At 38.9% G+C, this 18,250-nt stretch overlaps 1 protein-coding gene across 2 annotated transcripts in view; it reads right to left on the bottom strand.

Moving 5' to 3' along the window:
- The window catches only part of SPIRE1 (spire type actin nucleation factor 1), a 123,866-nt gene that overhangs the window by 21,817 nt on the left and 83,799 nt on the right, over window positions 1–18,250 (bottom strand). For both annotated transcript variants that reach the window (XM_026094330.2, XM_026094329.2), the window contains exons 6-8: window positions 17,706–17,870; window positions 11,268–11,354; window positions 10,749–10,878 (exon numbers count right to left, since the gene is read on the bottom strand). In XM_026094330.2, the coding sequence (XP_025950115.2) occupies window positions 10,749–10,878; window positions 11,268–11,354; window positions 17,706–17,870 (382 nt within the window). The remainder of the gene's footprint in view (window positions 1–10,748; window positions 10,879–11,267; window positions 11,355–17,705; window positions 17,871–18,250) is intronic.

Below are 18,250 nucleotides of genomic sequence, written 5' to 3'. Positions count from 1 at the left end.
ACTGTGATGATAGTTACACATAAGTGATTATTTTACTTTAGCAATACATTGCTCAGAAAACTACAGGCCATGGCTTGTGGTACAGATGCAACATGAAAGAATGAAAGCAGTGGAAAAAGCAGCAGTGCATGATACTAAAAAAACCAAAAAAAACCAAAAAACCTTCAGTCAAATTCTGATGAAATTAAAAAAATTTTTCCTGTGTTAAAACTGAAAATATTCTTCCTTCAACTTATAGTCTATAATTAACTATGTAAGTATCAGAATAAACATGGATGCACAACCATATCTGGACAAGGGAGTTTTCCAGTGAATCTGAAGACCTCACCCTATGGAAATGATGAGTTTTAGCATGGAATAAATCTAGTCATTCCTGTAAGCACAAAATATACTTAATTCTTCCATATACAGAAAAGCAATAAAAATGAGCCAAACAACTAGCATTCATCAAAACATGTACAGTTCTTAGGTTTGTGTGGTAATTTGTATTAAAAATATGTCTGTGACACCAAATCTTTATGGAAGAGCAGAAGCATGAGGCTCCAGCTCTATTTTCATCTATATGCGTTTGATAAGGATGTAACTCCATTGAGTAAATTACTCAGGATATCTGCCAGCGTGCAGTGAAGTTGCATCTCTGATAACATAAGCATGGGGTTTGCTGTGCTTAGCCTAGCCTATGTTTAGCTTAGCTTAGATGAAGATAATGACCTGGCTTTGATAATTTAGGAGAGCTTAGAGTTCGGTTTGATAAATCGGTTTCATTCCTGTAAAAGTACAAAGAGCGGTATTCTGATCCGAAAAAAATTATGTTGGAGGGAGAAGGAAGAGAAGTGTTTAATGAGAAGAAAGATCTCCCATTTGCATGTATGCCTAAGCACCCGGTCTTTCTGCAAATGTGTTTTTCTACCCATGTAATTATATGACTCCTTCGCAGTCTTGTAATAACAAAGTACCCCCAGGTATTTTAAGGTTAAGGTAATGAAGGGTTATTACTCTGATTTTATATATGGTGAACAGAGGTACAGTAGGTTAAATGACTCGTACGCTGGGTGACCCGGAGAACTATGACAGAGTAACCATATAACCCAGATATACCCAGTGCCAACAACATAAGTGCTCACACATCCTTTGGAATAAGTTATGTAGTTGCACTGAATAAACAGACACTTGTCACTGCTGCTACAACACAATTTGCATTGGTAAAAGCTGTTTTTACACGAGGTAGGTTAAAATTACACAGTCTAGACAAAGCCTCAGTTGCAGTAGTAGGTCTGTTTTACAGCATTCTCACTGGACAGCAATTTAAGAAGAACGAGTTAAATCAAGATATATTTTAAAGAGTTAATTAGGTCACTGTTAAATGCTGGAAGCTAAGAGGGAGAAAGGACAGGGGATATTTTGTAGTTTCTCTATAAATCATACCTTCAACTGGGAACATAAGAAAAGGGGATTATGTGGACTATTAATGCCACGGTGACATTCCAAGCCTATGAATCTGCGTACTACAATGTTATTACTGCCTTCAGGTCCTCCCTACAAAGAATCGCAATCAAAGGCTTAGACTCTCTAAACCTTAATTCCTATCTTCAAAGGCTTCACTAATGGATGTCCTGACTAGCACTATGGCTTCTGGGACATGTTTTTTCTCCTCCTAGCTTTTTTCCTCTTTTCTTTCTTTTCTTTTTTCTTTTCTTTTTCTTTTTTCTAAAGGAGTACAGCATAGGTGTCCCTCCACATCGAATGCATTCCTGCTGTAACAACTGCTCAACACAATCCCAGAAAGCAAGAGGAGGAAAACAAAAAACAATCTATCTGCCTCACCTCCCTGCTGCTAGTACCAGTTCTTGAGACCTCACAATTAGGTGGCACGAAGCTGACTGCAGCAGCTCAGGGTTTCCCAAAGGCATGAGCAGAAAACCTTTGATATGTCTTTTGATTGCACTCGACTGGCCAAAGCAGCAGCCCTGGCAACAGGCACACGACAGGCAAGGGCAACATCCCTCCTCTCCAAACCTTGCCAGCTGATGCCTCCGCTGCCTGACGGCAGGGCGCTCCAAGGATGGATCAGAAGTGTTGTTGGACTCACTGGGACAAAAATGATTCAAAAAACCAACAGCACTGCTCTCTTATCCAAAAAATAAAACCCACGATCGATGCAGGGAACGGAAAGAGGAGGGGGGCATCCACCAGACATTCCCTGGCACTGTGGCACGTGATGAAGAGAATGGGATATTTAGGATCTATCTGTCATGAACTAGTATTTTTAAAATAATTTAGGGCCCTTCTCTAGAACAAGTTCTGATCCATTTGGTATGTAATTTATGTGGCCAATCACTACCTGCAAAGCCTAAAACAGTTTTTATTTAAGCTCACACATGTATGAGTTGTTCAGAAACATTGTTTAGAAGTCTTTTTGAAATACCAGAGAAACTTTAGGTGAATCTAGAAGACAACAATTTACTGTATTTGCGTCAAAGGGCTCTTCAGCAAGAAATGACATTTATTACTGTTCTTTCCTCTAAAAAAAGGGGGGGGGGGTTATAATTTGCAAGCATTGCAACAGTTGCAAAACAAAAAAATCCCCAAAATAAAACAAAAAAGTAAAACCAGAAAACCACCCAATTTATAAAATCATTTTTGACTACAGTATTTGAATTCAATTTATCACTCCTGCACTTACAGGACTGGCTTTATATATATAGATACATAGACCTGAATAAATGGATTGTCATAATATAAGGAGGAGGTCATGAAATTTAACAGTTTTAGCAAATAAGATTTCAACAAAAACAACTTGTTCCACAATTAAATCCAGAATTTGTTAACTGACAGACAATTGAAAATTGTTACTTTATTTAAGCTATTTTAGTGATGTACTCAGACAGCAGAAACATTACCATGTGGCGAATAACCACAAAGCACCACAAACAAGATAAAACTAATCGGGATTAGCAGGTCAGAAATCATCAGTAGACTGATGTTTATAAAAATGAATACGTAAGAAAAAAGTAATGGGCAATTCTCTGAAAAAAGAAGCTAAATTTACTTTTTAAAAAAGCAGGATAGCAATTTGACTAGCTCTAATTTCATAGAACATCTGAACATTTTGAAGATGATTCAGCCGATGCCAAAAAAAGCTTCTGCAAGTAACAGCCTGGAATTAAGATTTTATTAGAGAGTCAGACACACTGGGAGAGTGCCATTTCTCCACACTGCCAGGCAGTGAATACAACAAACAGCACCTGCAAATTGGAGGAATATGTTTGATTTCTTTGAGATTCTTCTAAAACTGTCATTAACAACAGAAATTGAACAGAAGGCCTTGGATTTGATTACTTGACTATATACCTTCAAAATCAGCATTTAGACCTTTACATGTTGGCCTCCTGTGACTAGTCTTAAGAAGGGGGGACTTAAGAAAACAAAAACCATGATAATTTGAAATTCGCCTGTATTTACACGTAAGAGTATGCCTCTTACGAAACAAGGAATTAGGCTGACCACAGATTACATTCAAACTGCAGCACTCATAACCATATGCTGTCTCTCTGCTTACCAGCTCTCATAGGCAAATAATGACAACAGAAACCTCAACTTGGTTCTGCATAGCAAATGTACTCCGACCTTAACATTTTTCCATTTAGTTTCAAATAAGGCCAAAAAAAGATTTGCAGAATTAACATAGAACTATCTTTTGCTAGTTATTATGATAATATACTGGGAAAGATTATATGATGAGTGATGGTAACAGAGATACGTTCCTTTCAACGGACTCAGATGTTGACGTGAGACGTAAGAACTAATAAATCAGTGTAGCAAAAGGTAAGTGTTTCCAGGTGTTTGCGTCCCATTCATTCCTGCACTAGCTAAACCAACAATTACTGTGACTTGGTGAAGTTCCTCCCGCCCAGTGATCTGAGGCATAGATCCAGTAAAGCCAGCAGGAATACTCATCACCTCACAGGGCTGGGAGCAAGAGGAATAATCCCCCTGGCGCTTGGGCTTAGAGTTCTTCAGTTTTTTGTTTTTTTTTCCCCCCAAATGTACAGACTGTTTCTGAAATAAAAACCTCAAAGCCGGCACGCATACGCCCCCAGGGAGGAAACAGCTTGTGTGTTAAGAGTGTCTTGTCTTCTGAGCCACATGCAACACGGCCCATGGAAGTAAAGCTGGTTTTAAGCTACTTTTCTACTCTGCTAATAGAGGAAGTAGCCAACAAGTGCCATGGTCTCTAGCTGACATCAGAAGAGCTTTCAGATTATTCTCATTGCATTTGGCTACTGCTTGCTCCTTCTATTGTGCCAGTTGGAAACAGCAGGGTAAAAGGAGGTCCCACGCACTCCCCCTCTTCTCTTCACAGTGACAAGAGCTGGGAGGTATGTGGAGCAGTGTGTCGTATCCATCCTACCACGTTGATACCGGAGACAACCTCCTCAGACCTGGTCCGCACCATCACAATCACACACAGCAAGCATACTAAAGCCCTGAACCTGTCTTTTAGCACTTAATAGGAAACACTTCTGGGTTTCAACAGGTTTGTGCTTTTGTGACAGCAATTCAGTCAAGCAGGGAGCAATGAAAGCAGTGAGAGCACATGTGAAAACAGCCACCACAGGATGAAAGCACAACAGAGCCCCCCCACCTCCAAAATAAAGAAGAAAGTAAAAACATTAGAAAAGCAACATCATTCAAAACAGCTGCTCATCTGCTGATTAGCTACACCCCAAGCCCTCTAATTCGTCTGTACTGCTCATCTGCCATCTCACATCAGCCACACTGGAATGTTTCAATCATCCTGAATTTACTGCTAAAGACACTTCATGAGATCACTCAGCTGCGCGATGTGACACTACTCACTGAGAACCACATGACTTGAAAAACAAAAAACCAATCACATGTAGAAGATGGTTAAAGAAAACAGGAAGAGTTCTTCAGTGGTCAGTCAAAAAAAGCAAAGTTTTGTACTGTATAGATTTCTGTGAAGCTACTTCTTAAAAAGAAAAATATTATGGTAATGAGTTAATGGATTTATGGAGGGCGCTTTTACAAAATATTTTTGGATTTAAACAAATAAGATGTCTCAGGATCCTTAAAAATAACAGGCAAAAGAAGAAGCAGACACATGTACAAGGATAGATCTGAACACTTCCCTTTCACTGGTCATTGGCACACTCGATTTTATATCTTCTACCATCTCTGCAAGTAATAATACTCTTTAAAAACTGAAGTTTGACTGTTTGTGCTCTTGGCTGACCCCGAGGGGACCCTCCAGCTTTCAGTGGAGTAAAACGTGAGACCAAGTACATGCAGACTTTGAATCCCACCAGACAGCTTTACGATACGCAATCAAGGTTTCACAGAAGGGCTTGAGCTGGCTTAACAGCTTGCCACCGCCGCTGATGGGGAGAGCCTGTTTACTCCTCCCAGCCGCCCCGGCCTGGTTCGTACCCCCCAGCCGGCTCACTGAGCAGCTGATCAGACAGAAAGCAAGCTTAAATCACTAAAATAGCAGAAAACCAACCTGGCAAAAAATAAAAGCATTTGTTTCTGGGTTATGTCATTTTAATCAGTTTATCTTGTGAATAAAGGGGCAGAACAGGCAGAGAAGAGAAGGAGGAACCACGTGCTTGGAGAGGGGAGCTTGGGAGGAGAGAGAGGAGCCCTCTCCTCTCCTTCTCCCTCTCCTCTTCCTCTCCATAATGGCAAGCTGTTAATTTGGCTCAGCCATACCTTGAAACCGCATTCACAGATCACTTCTGATCTTTGCTCCTATATTACAAGAGTATTGTACTTGATTACATCATGGTAATCAAATAATTCATATATGGTCTTTCTCTACTGCCATGTGCTAGCATTTCAATCAGATTATGCCTTTCTATGGAAAAAATGACCATAAGAGATGAAAGGGCATATGGAGAAACAGATGAAGAACACTCTGCAAAGTCCCAGATGTGTCTGTGTGTAGCCGGAAGAGAGGGGAGCGGATATAACTGGTGTTGCTTCTTCACAGAATGAGAGGGTGGATTTATTTGGAAACCATTTTTTGCAGGAATGACCTAGAGAAAGCACCTACTTACACAGAGCATAAACCATATCCTGCCAAGCAGGAGATAAGCTCTCTCCTCAACTGACAAGTCTTTGAGGCTAATGTAGAATATTTATATCCTCAAAGATGGAGTCTTTGGGCTTGAGCATCCTGGAAAGTCAGCACAAATTCTTTCTGAAGTAGAACACAGTCTGTCCAGCTAATGACCACTAAAAGGAAACTTCAAATATCGAGTCCCTCATAGCTCAGGGATCAGCCATGGAATCCTCTGTATCAGCTAAGTTACCAGCAAACTTTAGCCACTTACTTTGCTAACTGGTAAAGAATGAAGGTTTAACCTCTTTTGAGTGAACGTCTTTGATTTCACAACTCATAAAACATTTTGTGGATACACTTGGGAGAACTGACAGTTCCTTTCTAGATTAGCATCGCGTGTATATTTCATTAAATGTAGAAAGGTAGAAGACTTAAAAAACAGTTTTTAGATCTCCTGAGAAATGAAGTACTGCAAAAGATGGTCAAGTCAAAAAGTGACTGTAAAGACACAAAGGTCAGATTAATAAATAATAAGCAAATCGGACTTGAGTGTGACGCTGCATTCTGCAATCCATTATAGAGTCTGGAATAGGTCTGGACCATCTTATTTTAGTTATTTATTTAAACAGAATTCCAGCACTCTGCTACAGCTGAAATGCCTCTGATTCCTATCCCTAGGCAGCCTTTTGTGGCAGGGGAAACATAGGTATTAGTAAGTAATTTATCTTACGTCTAATTTTCACTGACCATATCTTGGAAGAATCCCTTCAAGTTTCTTTCTTAAATGGGAATTCAACAAACAGATGGAACAAATTTCACAATAAGCACATTAACCACGTCAGGTGTCACTGCACCTTTTACCTGACAAGTCAAAACTGTAAGACATGCTAAGTGGCCGCATTGCTGTAAAAAAAAGAAATAAAAAGAACAAAAGAAAATGATTCAGCTATTAGAAAAAAAGAGTAATGAAAACAAAAGATCCACTAGATCCACTACAAAACAAAAGATCCACTCCACTAGAGACATTTTGGATTATGTTGCCTAAATACAAAATGTCAGCCATACTACTGCCTTGCTGTAGTAAAGCTCCTAAGTGTGAAAACTACAGTAGCATAAATGAGACTTAATGAGACTTGCAAACACAGCAAGTATAAAGATATATTATAATGTACAGCTGTAGAACAACATTTTTGGAATACAATAAATCAAATACCAAAACATGAGGTAAGTATCTTAAAAACAGAATATTTTCACTTAACTGCCATGAAAGAGAGAGAGCACAAGAGAGAAAAGAGAAAGCCTGAGACCGAGAAAGAGAACAGGCAAGACAAAGAGCGAAAGAGAGCAAGAGCAAGAGAGAGCAAGCGAAAGAGCGAAACAGTGTGAAAGAGAGCTGAAAAAAAATAGAAAGTACAAAGCCACATTTCACACAATTTTCAGTGACCTGAAATAAAGATTTCTCATTTTTTAAAGCATAACCTCCAATGATTATAATTAAACTAATAAAGAGAGACACTGAAGTTAAGTTTGAGCACTAGTTTCCTAGAAGAGGAAGGGGAAAAAAGGCCTAACACAGTGTGATTTGTGCTGACTTGTGCTCTTTTTTAAAAGCTGTCCCCTGCTTAGGGGGACTTAGCCTTCCAAATAGATCCATAATATTGGCCTTCACTTTCTGAGTCTCCAAATGTTTTGTTCCCAGATAAGAAAGCAGTTACATATTCTTTATTTCTGGAAAGTTTACATTAACTAATAGCTTTGTTCCCTGTCAACTTACTAACAAAGGTCTGTGCATGAAAATACCCTTTTGGATACCAGACAAACCACATGGCAGAGCTGCTGAACCCAGCTTCCTCCAGGTTGCCAGTCCTACTGCAGTCCTGGCTCCGACAAATACAAACCACCGCCGTGTTCGACTCATCTATATTTCTCATCGTATGGTATTATTCAGGGAATAGACACTCAATTCTTTCACAACCAAGACCAAAATTTCAATGTACTAATCCACAGGCAGGCCAGGCCCAACTCCAAGAACGTACCAGGGTACATCAGAACTGGCATTGGCTCAGCTCCATGACTTGCCAGCTCTTTAACATGCATGTTGGTGTCAAACAGGCTGTCAACCACACATACTGTTGCACTAAAATACATTTAAAAAAGGTGGTGCTGGGACAAACTTTTGCACATGAGAATAAATTAAGGCAGCAAACAGTAGGTGGCTGACCCAGAGGCAAGCTTGGGGGTCAGTGCATTCTTCCTGCAGTGCTGTAATGCACGTCATCAGCCCAAGACAGCAGCTACAGAAATAATATCCGCATCTCTGCCCAAACTTAATATAAAGCCAAATACGTTTTAAAGCATAGGGTTTTTATCGCATAACCCTAAGCCCTAACTGAAAGTTGATAAAACATGTACATGGAACAAGAAGTTTTCTCCAAGCTTCATGAGCTCATCTTGCTTGAGTCACAAATCCATGCTTTTAATTAAAACAACATGCACCTCAAGGCAGTGTTTGACAGTTTCTTCTGATGGTTTTATCAGGCCACTTGAAAACGCAAATTCCTCTATCCAGCCCTGTGGGACAGCAGCTACCAAGATTAAATTGCCATTTTGAAAGAAGCTTGCCAAAGAAGTTTTAGATGAAGGGTGCCCAGCCAGAGACCAGTCACAGCCCACCAGCACGGCCTGTTGGGCTGGCCGTCTCCTTCCAGCTTGCTCTCTTTCAGTGGCAGCTCAGGAGTGGAGCTGATCTTCCCTGTATGCATGGGGACATGCGTAATGTACCATCCAGATGGTGTAAGTGTCCTGCATTGGGCTTCTACTTAAGATCTGTAATCCTTAAACCTCATTACTTTACATTTCGTTACACTAAATTACACTCAATGGTCTTCTAAACTGTAAGGCAGATCTATTTGTATCATACGGAGTGTCACCAGCACTCCCAATTCTGGCCCAGCAAACACATTTTATTCTAAAAGGAACTTAGAGATTTTGGACAAAAAAATTTGTCCTATCAGTTTCAATGTGAAAAAGAAAAAAAACATATTTCAACATATGAAATAATTATCTTCATGGGAATTGCAAGACCTTTGCTCTTTTTTCTTCTTCATGACATTAGCAAGTAAGTATTTATATGACTCCACATACAAAAAAATAAAATCTTCGACACTACAGTTGTGTACATCCCTTTTTACACCTGCCGTAATATGACATTCAGCCCAGATAATTAGCTGGACTAAAGAGGAATTACCACATTTCCAAAACTTAAAATCCCTCTTTCTTTTACAAAAGAGGGAGAATTGGTGGGAAGTCAGACCTCCCTTATCCGAGGCCTATGCTATGTAATCAGCCCAGGAAATCCTGACCAATAACGTTCTAAAATGTAGGATTGTTTTTGGAAACTGTTTACTAACTAGGTTTGATGTCATTTATATCAGTTAGAAATGGTAAAGAGCTATTGGATCAAATTTGCTGCACCTGAGAGTGCATGATAGTTCCCAGGTGGAGAATGTAAAATATTAAAGTTGAATCTTTGAAAGAAAAGCAAGAAAGTGCTCCACATTTACAAGCTTCCTATGTTTGGAAAAACGTATGGGCCTTCTAGTGGATACAGCAAGCATAAATTGCATCCAAAACAGAAGAAGGAAGACCCAAAGAAACAATATTCAAAACATCATGCTTTTAAAACTGCACCCAAGCAACCACCAAACTCTACCAAGCACTCAGAAAACAACACAAGACTGATGAAACTGTTTTTCTCTAGAGACAATGGGTTGTCACAACTCACTTGAAACTGGCACATGTGGCAGGCACAAATATTTTGCAAAACACAACAACAGAGAGTACACATGTGGCTTATTTCATGCTTTTTCAGCCATAAGATGTGACTTTTGCTCTCCAAAAATCCAGCTAGTTCAGTTTTTTTAGTACAGATAAATACTATACTCTTTAAGAGGATAAATGTAAGTCACAATGTCAGGCTGCATTTGTCATGCTTTTGTCATCAGAACCACTGAACAAATCAGTGATTGCTGAATAGTGTAACCTGTATAATTTTATAGTGGGTTGTTGAATGTACACTGCAGAAATGAACTGCTTTGCAATATACATCTTAATTATTTGCCCACTGAAAGTATATATGAACATATGCTCCATAACTTGTAGAATGAAGCAAAGATTTACATTCAAAATAGAAGGAAAACTTTCAGAAAACCAAATAAAAACAGATTTTCAATTAAAAAAAGGAAATCAATGATGCTAACAACAGGAAACAAAGAGAATAAAATTAATTAGAAATGGATATATAAAGAATACTTACAGATATGTAAGGAATATTGCACTGGGGAGAAGCAATATCCATTCTGGTCTGAGCAAATGTAACATTAACCACCATGTCCAACAAGCAATATAACGCCATTAAATTTATCTAATGCTGACATCAGAAACATGAAGGGATCCAGTTGAATCATACAGCATATTATTTTAAAAAATAACTTAGCACAAAGATTGCACAACTCTAGCAAAGCCTGCAGGTTCATTCTTCTTCTGAAGGGATGGGAATAATTTTATCTTCAGTGACATCTGTACAGGCACTGCTAATGTCGTTGCTTCTTACGTGGGACAGTTTTCTGTGGATGCTGCTGGTAAAAATTACCGATGTACTTACCCAGCCTGCTACGCCTTATCTCATCAGGTGAGACAGGGCGTAACTTCCTTTCTGCCTTGATTTCCTCCAATATCCTTTCATGAAGGCTGCGTGGCCGTGGTGGGGTTGGTTTTAATTTTCTTGCAGAGGCCTTGGGACACAAAGATAATCATACATTCACAAAAAAGTACTCCCTGAAAGTAGATCTCACACTTAAAAAAATATAAAATAAAATAAAGAAAGGAATGTCATAATACAATTTTACATGCACACAATTGTAAAACGCACAGAGTATTGAAACAAGAATTGTATTTTTCCCTGATTCATCATGATTTCACAGAGATAAAGGGCTGCTGGTAATAACAGCTATTACTTGTGCAAGATACCACATTTATGCTTTAAGAGACTGTTGTATATACACAAGACAATATTCTTGAAAGCCAAGTCAGAAAACAACACATTTAAAACATCCCCTGGACAAAGACATGCTTTAAAAAAACCCACATCTTCATAGGGACAGAAGTGTACTGGATTACATACAGGATTTAATGGAGGTCGTGATCGGATGAAATCCAGGATTATTTCATGTGCGCTCTTTTTTAATCGAGGTGGAATGTCACCATTGACCTGGAAAGAAGAAAGTGAAATATGTATTTCTACATTTTGCATTCGTATTTCTGCAGAGGATGAGATCAAGGGAAAACTCAGAGCATCCCTGACAGAGCCTGCAGGGTCTGACACCGGCACCAAATATAAAAATCCATCAGTCCTGAACAGCGCAGTGAGCCATTTGCAGAGCACAGGCATGCTAAGATGTAGGTAAGAACTTATCAGCTCTGCAGATTGCTACAGAATAAACCCCAATGCAGCAGCGTTAATTAGCAATACTTACGATCCTGAAATGATGGGATTAAATATCAAGGCTGCAGCTGTGTCTATAGAGGAACACGGACAAAGCTGGCATCTTGCTCGGGGGAAAAGGTGCCAACAACTCCATTTTTAAGAACAAGTATTTGAACTTTTCCTCAATCGTGACAACACTGCCAACCATTACACCGTCTCGAATATTCTGTTCTTAGGTTCTGAGAAAATACAGATACTCTTTAGGGCCCAAATTTTCTTGATCACTTTGCCCTTGTGTGGAAATCCCAGCACAAAGAGAGAGCACCTCCCTCTGTAAGAGTGGTTTCATGGCTTCATAGCTACATCTAAACCCACACTTCAAAAATTTATTTAAGTTTGATAAGATACGTGTAAAGTAAAGTAAGTCACTAGAAAGGCATGCCATCGAAAGAACAGGAAGAGAGCTTCCTCTTTGTAAAACATATATTTCTGTATAAGAGGAGCTGGGCAGGAGTGTTTCAGTTTGTTTGTTTGCTGGTTCTGTTTTAACTTGGAGAGATGCAAAGGCATTTCTTTCCCAGGTATCTCATTCTGGAGATAAGACGATATACAACACCTTACAGGAAACACCCAGCAATTCACTATGTGTGCGGGATGTAAAACAAGGCAATGGAAGTTTTCCTACCATCTGAACAATTTACACTGTAATCTGGGAATAATTGTATGGATTTGCTTAAGAAATGCACTGATTAGGCTGAGGCTTTACATGGCACAAGGCCCAAGCATAGCATCAGAGATGAGAGTGCAGCCCGCAACAGACATCCCTCTGGTCTCTTCTATCACTACGTGGTCCCTTTCTATCGGCCCTGTCTTCTGATTCAGTGGAAATTGCCATGATGTTATATTTCTTTGACTGAGTGTCCCAAATTTCAGCACTTTTATTTTTTTTAAAGGGCCAGCTGTCTTGGTTTTCCCTGGGGGACTTCTTTCTTAAAAGCTCTGCAGCCAAAAAATATATGTAAAGACACAGCTCGGGTTTGTCATACCACAGGCACGTTTGCCTTCCACCAGGAGGAATGCTGCAGTCAGCAAAATCAGTTTAAATGACCATGAGGCCACCTGAGCACAAACCCTAACTAAACTTTACCAAAGCCGTGCAACTTCTGTACATGCTCTGCCTACCTCACACGTGCCCTCTTCCTAGGCTGAGGCAGAAGGGGAGCCTCCACAAAAGATTGGTTCCTTCCCTGATCCAGGGTCAGATGCAGAGTCCCTGCTGGGGGACACTTCACTGCTTTCTTGGGGACTCTTTCTGGAGGTGTCTTACCTCAGACATGGCCTGATTTCCATTTGTTGCCCACCACCACCTTAGCTCCCTTAGGATAAACTTCACGCAGTTTGGTGCAGACAAGCTGCAAAATTGCGTGACATACATCATCTTCCTAAAAGTAGCACGGAAAAATTAAAATTGAAAAAACTTGTATTAAATGGTGATCTGACATTTTACGATGAGCAGAATATTATTTTAAGTCATGCAACTGATTTCTTCTTTTTAAACACTAAGCAATTTTTTGAGACCAACATGATTCGCGCCATTAATAATGAAAGGAGAAGTCTCCCTTCCCCAGGTTACTGCCCATCAGATGCCAAGGTTGATAGCTGAAGTTGAAAGCTATTAACATGAGAACAGTTGTTATGTAAAGTGATAAGCTCTGCTCAAGCCTTGGGGAACAATTCTCTGCATCACAATATGAAATAAATAATACATGGCTCTGAGCCTCTCACCTCGGGGCACTCTATACACTGACTTAGTTCCACCAGGCTATAATTAGCATCAGTATTCCCATTTGATCAGAAAAGTGGTACAGGATTTGCTTAAGTGATTTTCCACAGGATATACAGGGAGCTGGTGGCAAAGCAAGAAGATAGGTATCGGTTGTTTCAGCGAGCAAGCCAAAACCCGGGGCGACACAGAATCTCCCCTCTCACGCTGAGCTCCCAAGCAAGATGCTAACGCCACAACAGCAAAGCTGTCAGCCCTCCCTGTCTGCGCTAGATTTTTTTCTTCACTCAAACTAAACCTCTCTCGCTAATGAACAGCTTCATGTGCATCTTTTACTTTTGATTAATTGATTAATTAAAATTCATGGCTCTCAATTAAGGCCTAAGTCAGAGATGTGTTGTACAAATGCAGTCATGATACATGCAGTTAAAAAAAACATAGAACAAAAAATCCCCCGCAAATCATCTTTTTGTTAACGTACAAGATTGGCTCCAACTGCAAGCCAATATTTAAATGAAGTATCCCAAAACACTGTAAAAACTATTCTAAACCCTCTTGTGTGTAAAATGGGCTTTTCTACTGCGGTGTGCGTTAAAACTGGTAATGTGGGAAAAGCACAACCAATTATTACAAAATCAAATGGAAATTTAGATGTCTAAACAGCCAAAGCATAGAAAAATTACCATGTAAAAATATACTGGCCTGCCATCCACTACCTTCAGATTTTTATATAAAAATATATATAGAAAAAATATATATAAAATATTTTATATATACACACACATCCCCACATACATATGGATTTGAAAAGCTAACTGTAATTGGTATTTAGTAGACTTAAACCGAAGCCTGAGCTTCAACGATGGTGATGGTCATCCCAAATAAAAAGTACATTACAAATGATTTTCACAAGAATCACATCATACACCAGTGACATTCAATTATCTCAGCCAGTTGTTTTTCACACTGTAAAACATAACAGTTTTAAGTAGTTTTAATTGCAGTGAATGTAAGTACTATAAGATGCTAATTACTGTAAGATATTAAAAAAAACGTGACAGGATTCTCAGATTAGATATCCAAATTACTGGATATTTTTGATAATATTAACTTTAATCTACATGCCTCAATTCCCCTTCTGTAACACAGACAAAGTAATGCTGCTGCATCACACAGGTATTTGTGAAGAGCTCAGATATGGAGAGAAGAGCATCATTATCCATGAAGAATTTAATAATTATGTATGTACAGCAGAGTTCCTATGCTATATAAAAGGTACCTTACAGCCATGCACTGATTAAGTAGGCTAAGAGTTATCTAGCTGCAGTTCAGCATGCACTGTTCAGGAAATACAGTGAAGGAGCAAAACTGGATGGGTGGGGAAAAGAGAGCTAATATATGAAGTCAATGTGGAATTAAAAGCTGTATCTTAATGCATATTCCCAAAGAATAAAAAATAAGGCTGCAAGGATAATGTTAATTCTTACATTTCCCAATTTCTGAGTATTGACTGTACCAACATTCACAATTTTTAACCTTTTGGGAGGGAGTGCTCCAAAGGTGAAAAATTCTATTCCAACTGTTCAGGCAAACACTCAAATATTACAAAAAGCCAGGATTAAAGTTATCTTGTTCCTATCCCAACCACAAAAACAAAGACTCTTGCATAAGAGGGACAGAAAGATGACAAATTGGAAATTACTGTATGAAATTATGCAGGTACTGAAACAGAAGTGCAGAAGTCGCTGAAACTTATGAAATCAGCTACTTATAAAAAGCCCTGAATTTGACATCTTCAAAACATTCAAAATATTTGCACTTTGCCAGAAGACTAGTGAGAACATACAGCCCCAGTTATTGGTTTCTGTCAGCGCAACACTCTCGATAGTCTGAAACACCAAAATAGCTTCTGAGCAATGCACCATATTTGAGCATCTGCTCCTTTCCTAATTTCTACTAGGAGTACTCATCAGCCAGGGACAAATCAAGCTGCTTGTTTAAATACAGCATTACAATCATAAAAAGAAGAGTAAAGATTTCGTGTTACATGTTATTTACTTAAAAATGATCCACCCCTTGTTATCATTAGTAGTATGCATTTTTCACAAGCTGCCAATTCTAAAAATACTACGTGTAAGGTTTAAAGCAAAAACTGATTTTAACAACAACTTTGCCAAATATCTGTTTTGATTGATAGAAAGAAACATAATCCATCTTTCCATGGCTGCTTTAAAATTCAGATTTAGGATTCTTGTCCTTTCCTCCTCCTCTGTTCTTCTCACCATGACAGTTTTCTCTGATGGGAATACATATAAAGCTTTGACCCATGACAGTCAGCTAAGAGATGCTGTATTTATGAGATGGAACTAAACTTGTAATTATCTGTGAATCCCTCAGGCTCCACACATTTCATACTGAACTGCATTCTCATTATTGTGCACATTTTGTACATTCTTCAAGCAGACCCCGCAGCAGAATGCCAGCTACTGGATGGAAAGTTAATAATAAGAAAGAAGTTATTTTTCTAACAGAAAATCACTAGTAGGTGTGGTGAGACTAAGCCAGCAACTGCATTGCAGACTGCCCTACAGGTATTGTACCTGCAGTACATTTTAATCCCAGGTTACACTGGACAACCTGCCCAGTAGATCAGAGAGTGGGACAAAAACAGATGCTTGCAGGCATTTTGTATACAGCAGGAGTCTGGATGACCAGCAGAGCAGCTGTGCCATCAAGACCCAGCATTTGATAAAGAACATCTTTGCAGAAGAGGCAGGAGCTTGCTCAACAGACAGTGAATTAAAGGCTAGTCTGACAAAAGCAAAATTAGGTGACCCAGGGGTTCCCAAACAAAACTACGCTACTCATTGCATACAGTAATCAAGGCCCTGAGGATACTGTTCTTCTATTGCAGTGGGTAGTATGAACACTTATCACAGTTCTCTGAACCGCTAGCAGAAGGATAACATCAGTATCTGGGTATTTATTTTACTCGATTGATTTAATATTTAAGCAACAAGATCTGCTGCAGAAGATAATTATAATCTCATAGCCTAAATCCAGATCTTGACTGCGAAACGACTTTCAACTCTTATATAAAAGACATTTATATTTGCAACACGATTTGTGTGTTCTTTCCTAAATCGTTATTCTTTTTCTAATGATCTTTAATAAGACAAACTATATGCGCACACGCTTGCGCACACGCTCGCTCGCTCTCTCTCTTCCTGTATACATGAATTGTGTTGGGGATTTTCTGAATTTTCCTGTTGGAAATGTGGCTTTCTCACTAACAAAGGTTTTGTGAGGATTTGTCAGTAAAAAAATATATACTTGAACACTGAATATTCAACAAAGATGCTTCCGCTGTATCAAACAACTGGCAAAAATAAGTAAGTGCAAAGTATAAATATTGACATTGCTCAAATATACACCTCTGACAAAGAGGTTTAAAATGTCCTATGAAGGATAACGACCGCCTTACATCAGTTGCTCACTTATCGCAAAGACTTTCTGCATGTCGAACACAACATAAACCAAAAGCAACAAAAGAATGGTGAGACACCAGTAAATACCAGTATGGGTTCTGATAAAAACAGTGCCTCAGGTAAGTCTTACATGCATCTTTCCAACCTTCGATGTTTGAGTTGTACACAAGTAGCTAGGAGGAAACCCATCAATACTCTCCAGCTTGCTTTAGCTTATTTTCTTGACTTGAAAGCAGCAATAGGATACAGTGAAAATAGTTAAGTCAACTTTATATAATTGAAGACTTGAAGGTAAAATGCTTCACACACAATTCCTTGAAAATTCATAACAGACCATCCAATCTCAACAATTGTGGCAGTAATATAAGTTTTCCAATGCTGCAGGTTTTCCCTTTTCTTCACAGCACTATTCATGTTACAACATGGTAGCACTTTACCCTCTGAAATAACACATTTATCTCCCCAAAATTACATTGAAATGCAACATACATTTTTCCCTCAATAACAAAAGCCTAAAAAAAACATCTCAGTGCACAGCATGACAGCACTGTTAATTTGAATGTAAAGGTTATCCTCAAGCCAACACAAATCATTTGTTCAGGCATACGATAGGTAGGCATGTCTTTTGCAATTTTTAAATGCCTGCCATATGGAAAACAAAATGCATAGCACTTGTTGGCTTCACTTTTTTTCCCCCTCAATATACTACCTACATTTAAGACACAGTATAAAAGCCATGAACATGACTAATCATACAAAATCATAATTTCAAGGTTCTCAGAAAAAGAAAGAAGATAAAATAAAAAGGAAGACAGGGAAAAATCTTTTCAGATTTGACAGGATCTAGTGATTTTCCTGACTTACCATAACCTTCCTTAAGGTATAGCGTTTGGATCTAATGTCATCCATCAGCATTTCATAGGGTGTGAGCTGATATTCTATCGGGAGGGGGTTGTACTGACGCTCTTGAACTTTCTTAAGTTTGACACCATTCCGTAAATCTCGCATCACTTGTACCCAAAAACGAGCCTGAAGAGCCAAGACAGAGAAATTTTATTTAATATCTTACCCTTGAATACCAACTCAAATTAAACCAAAGTTGCTCATTCTCTTTCAGGACATGACCACACCAAACAGGTAGAGCTGTACTATTTTATTTCTAGCACATTAAAACAGGTAAGAAAAGTGGCTGTTTTGATCAACCAAAACTCATCTTATTTGTGGTTATGTTATATGAGGTTATTTTTAGTCTTCATGAGCATAACAGAACTTCGTTGCAAGCCAGCAGAACTGCAGTCTCGCCTCAAGTGATATCCAGAACTAAAAGAATATGGAAAAAGGATTTGAAAATTCTCATGTACCTTCAGATTTCCATTTTGACTGCACAGCATGCCTGTCAGTAAAGCTTC

The sequence above is a fragment of the Dromaius novaehollandiae genome, chromosome 2 (genome assembly GCF_036370855.1).
Source record: "Dromaius novaehollandiae isolate bDroNov1 chromosome 2, bDroNov1.hap1, whole genome shotgun sequence".
Taxonomy (NCBI): Eukaryota; Metazoa; Chordata; class Aves; order Casuariiformes; family Dromaiidae; genus Dromaius; species Dromaius novaehollandiae.
Note: the sequence above shows the minus strand (reverse complement) of the source record. Positions and strands in the feature narration are given on the sequence as shown.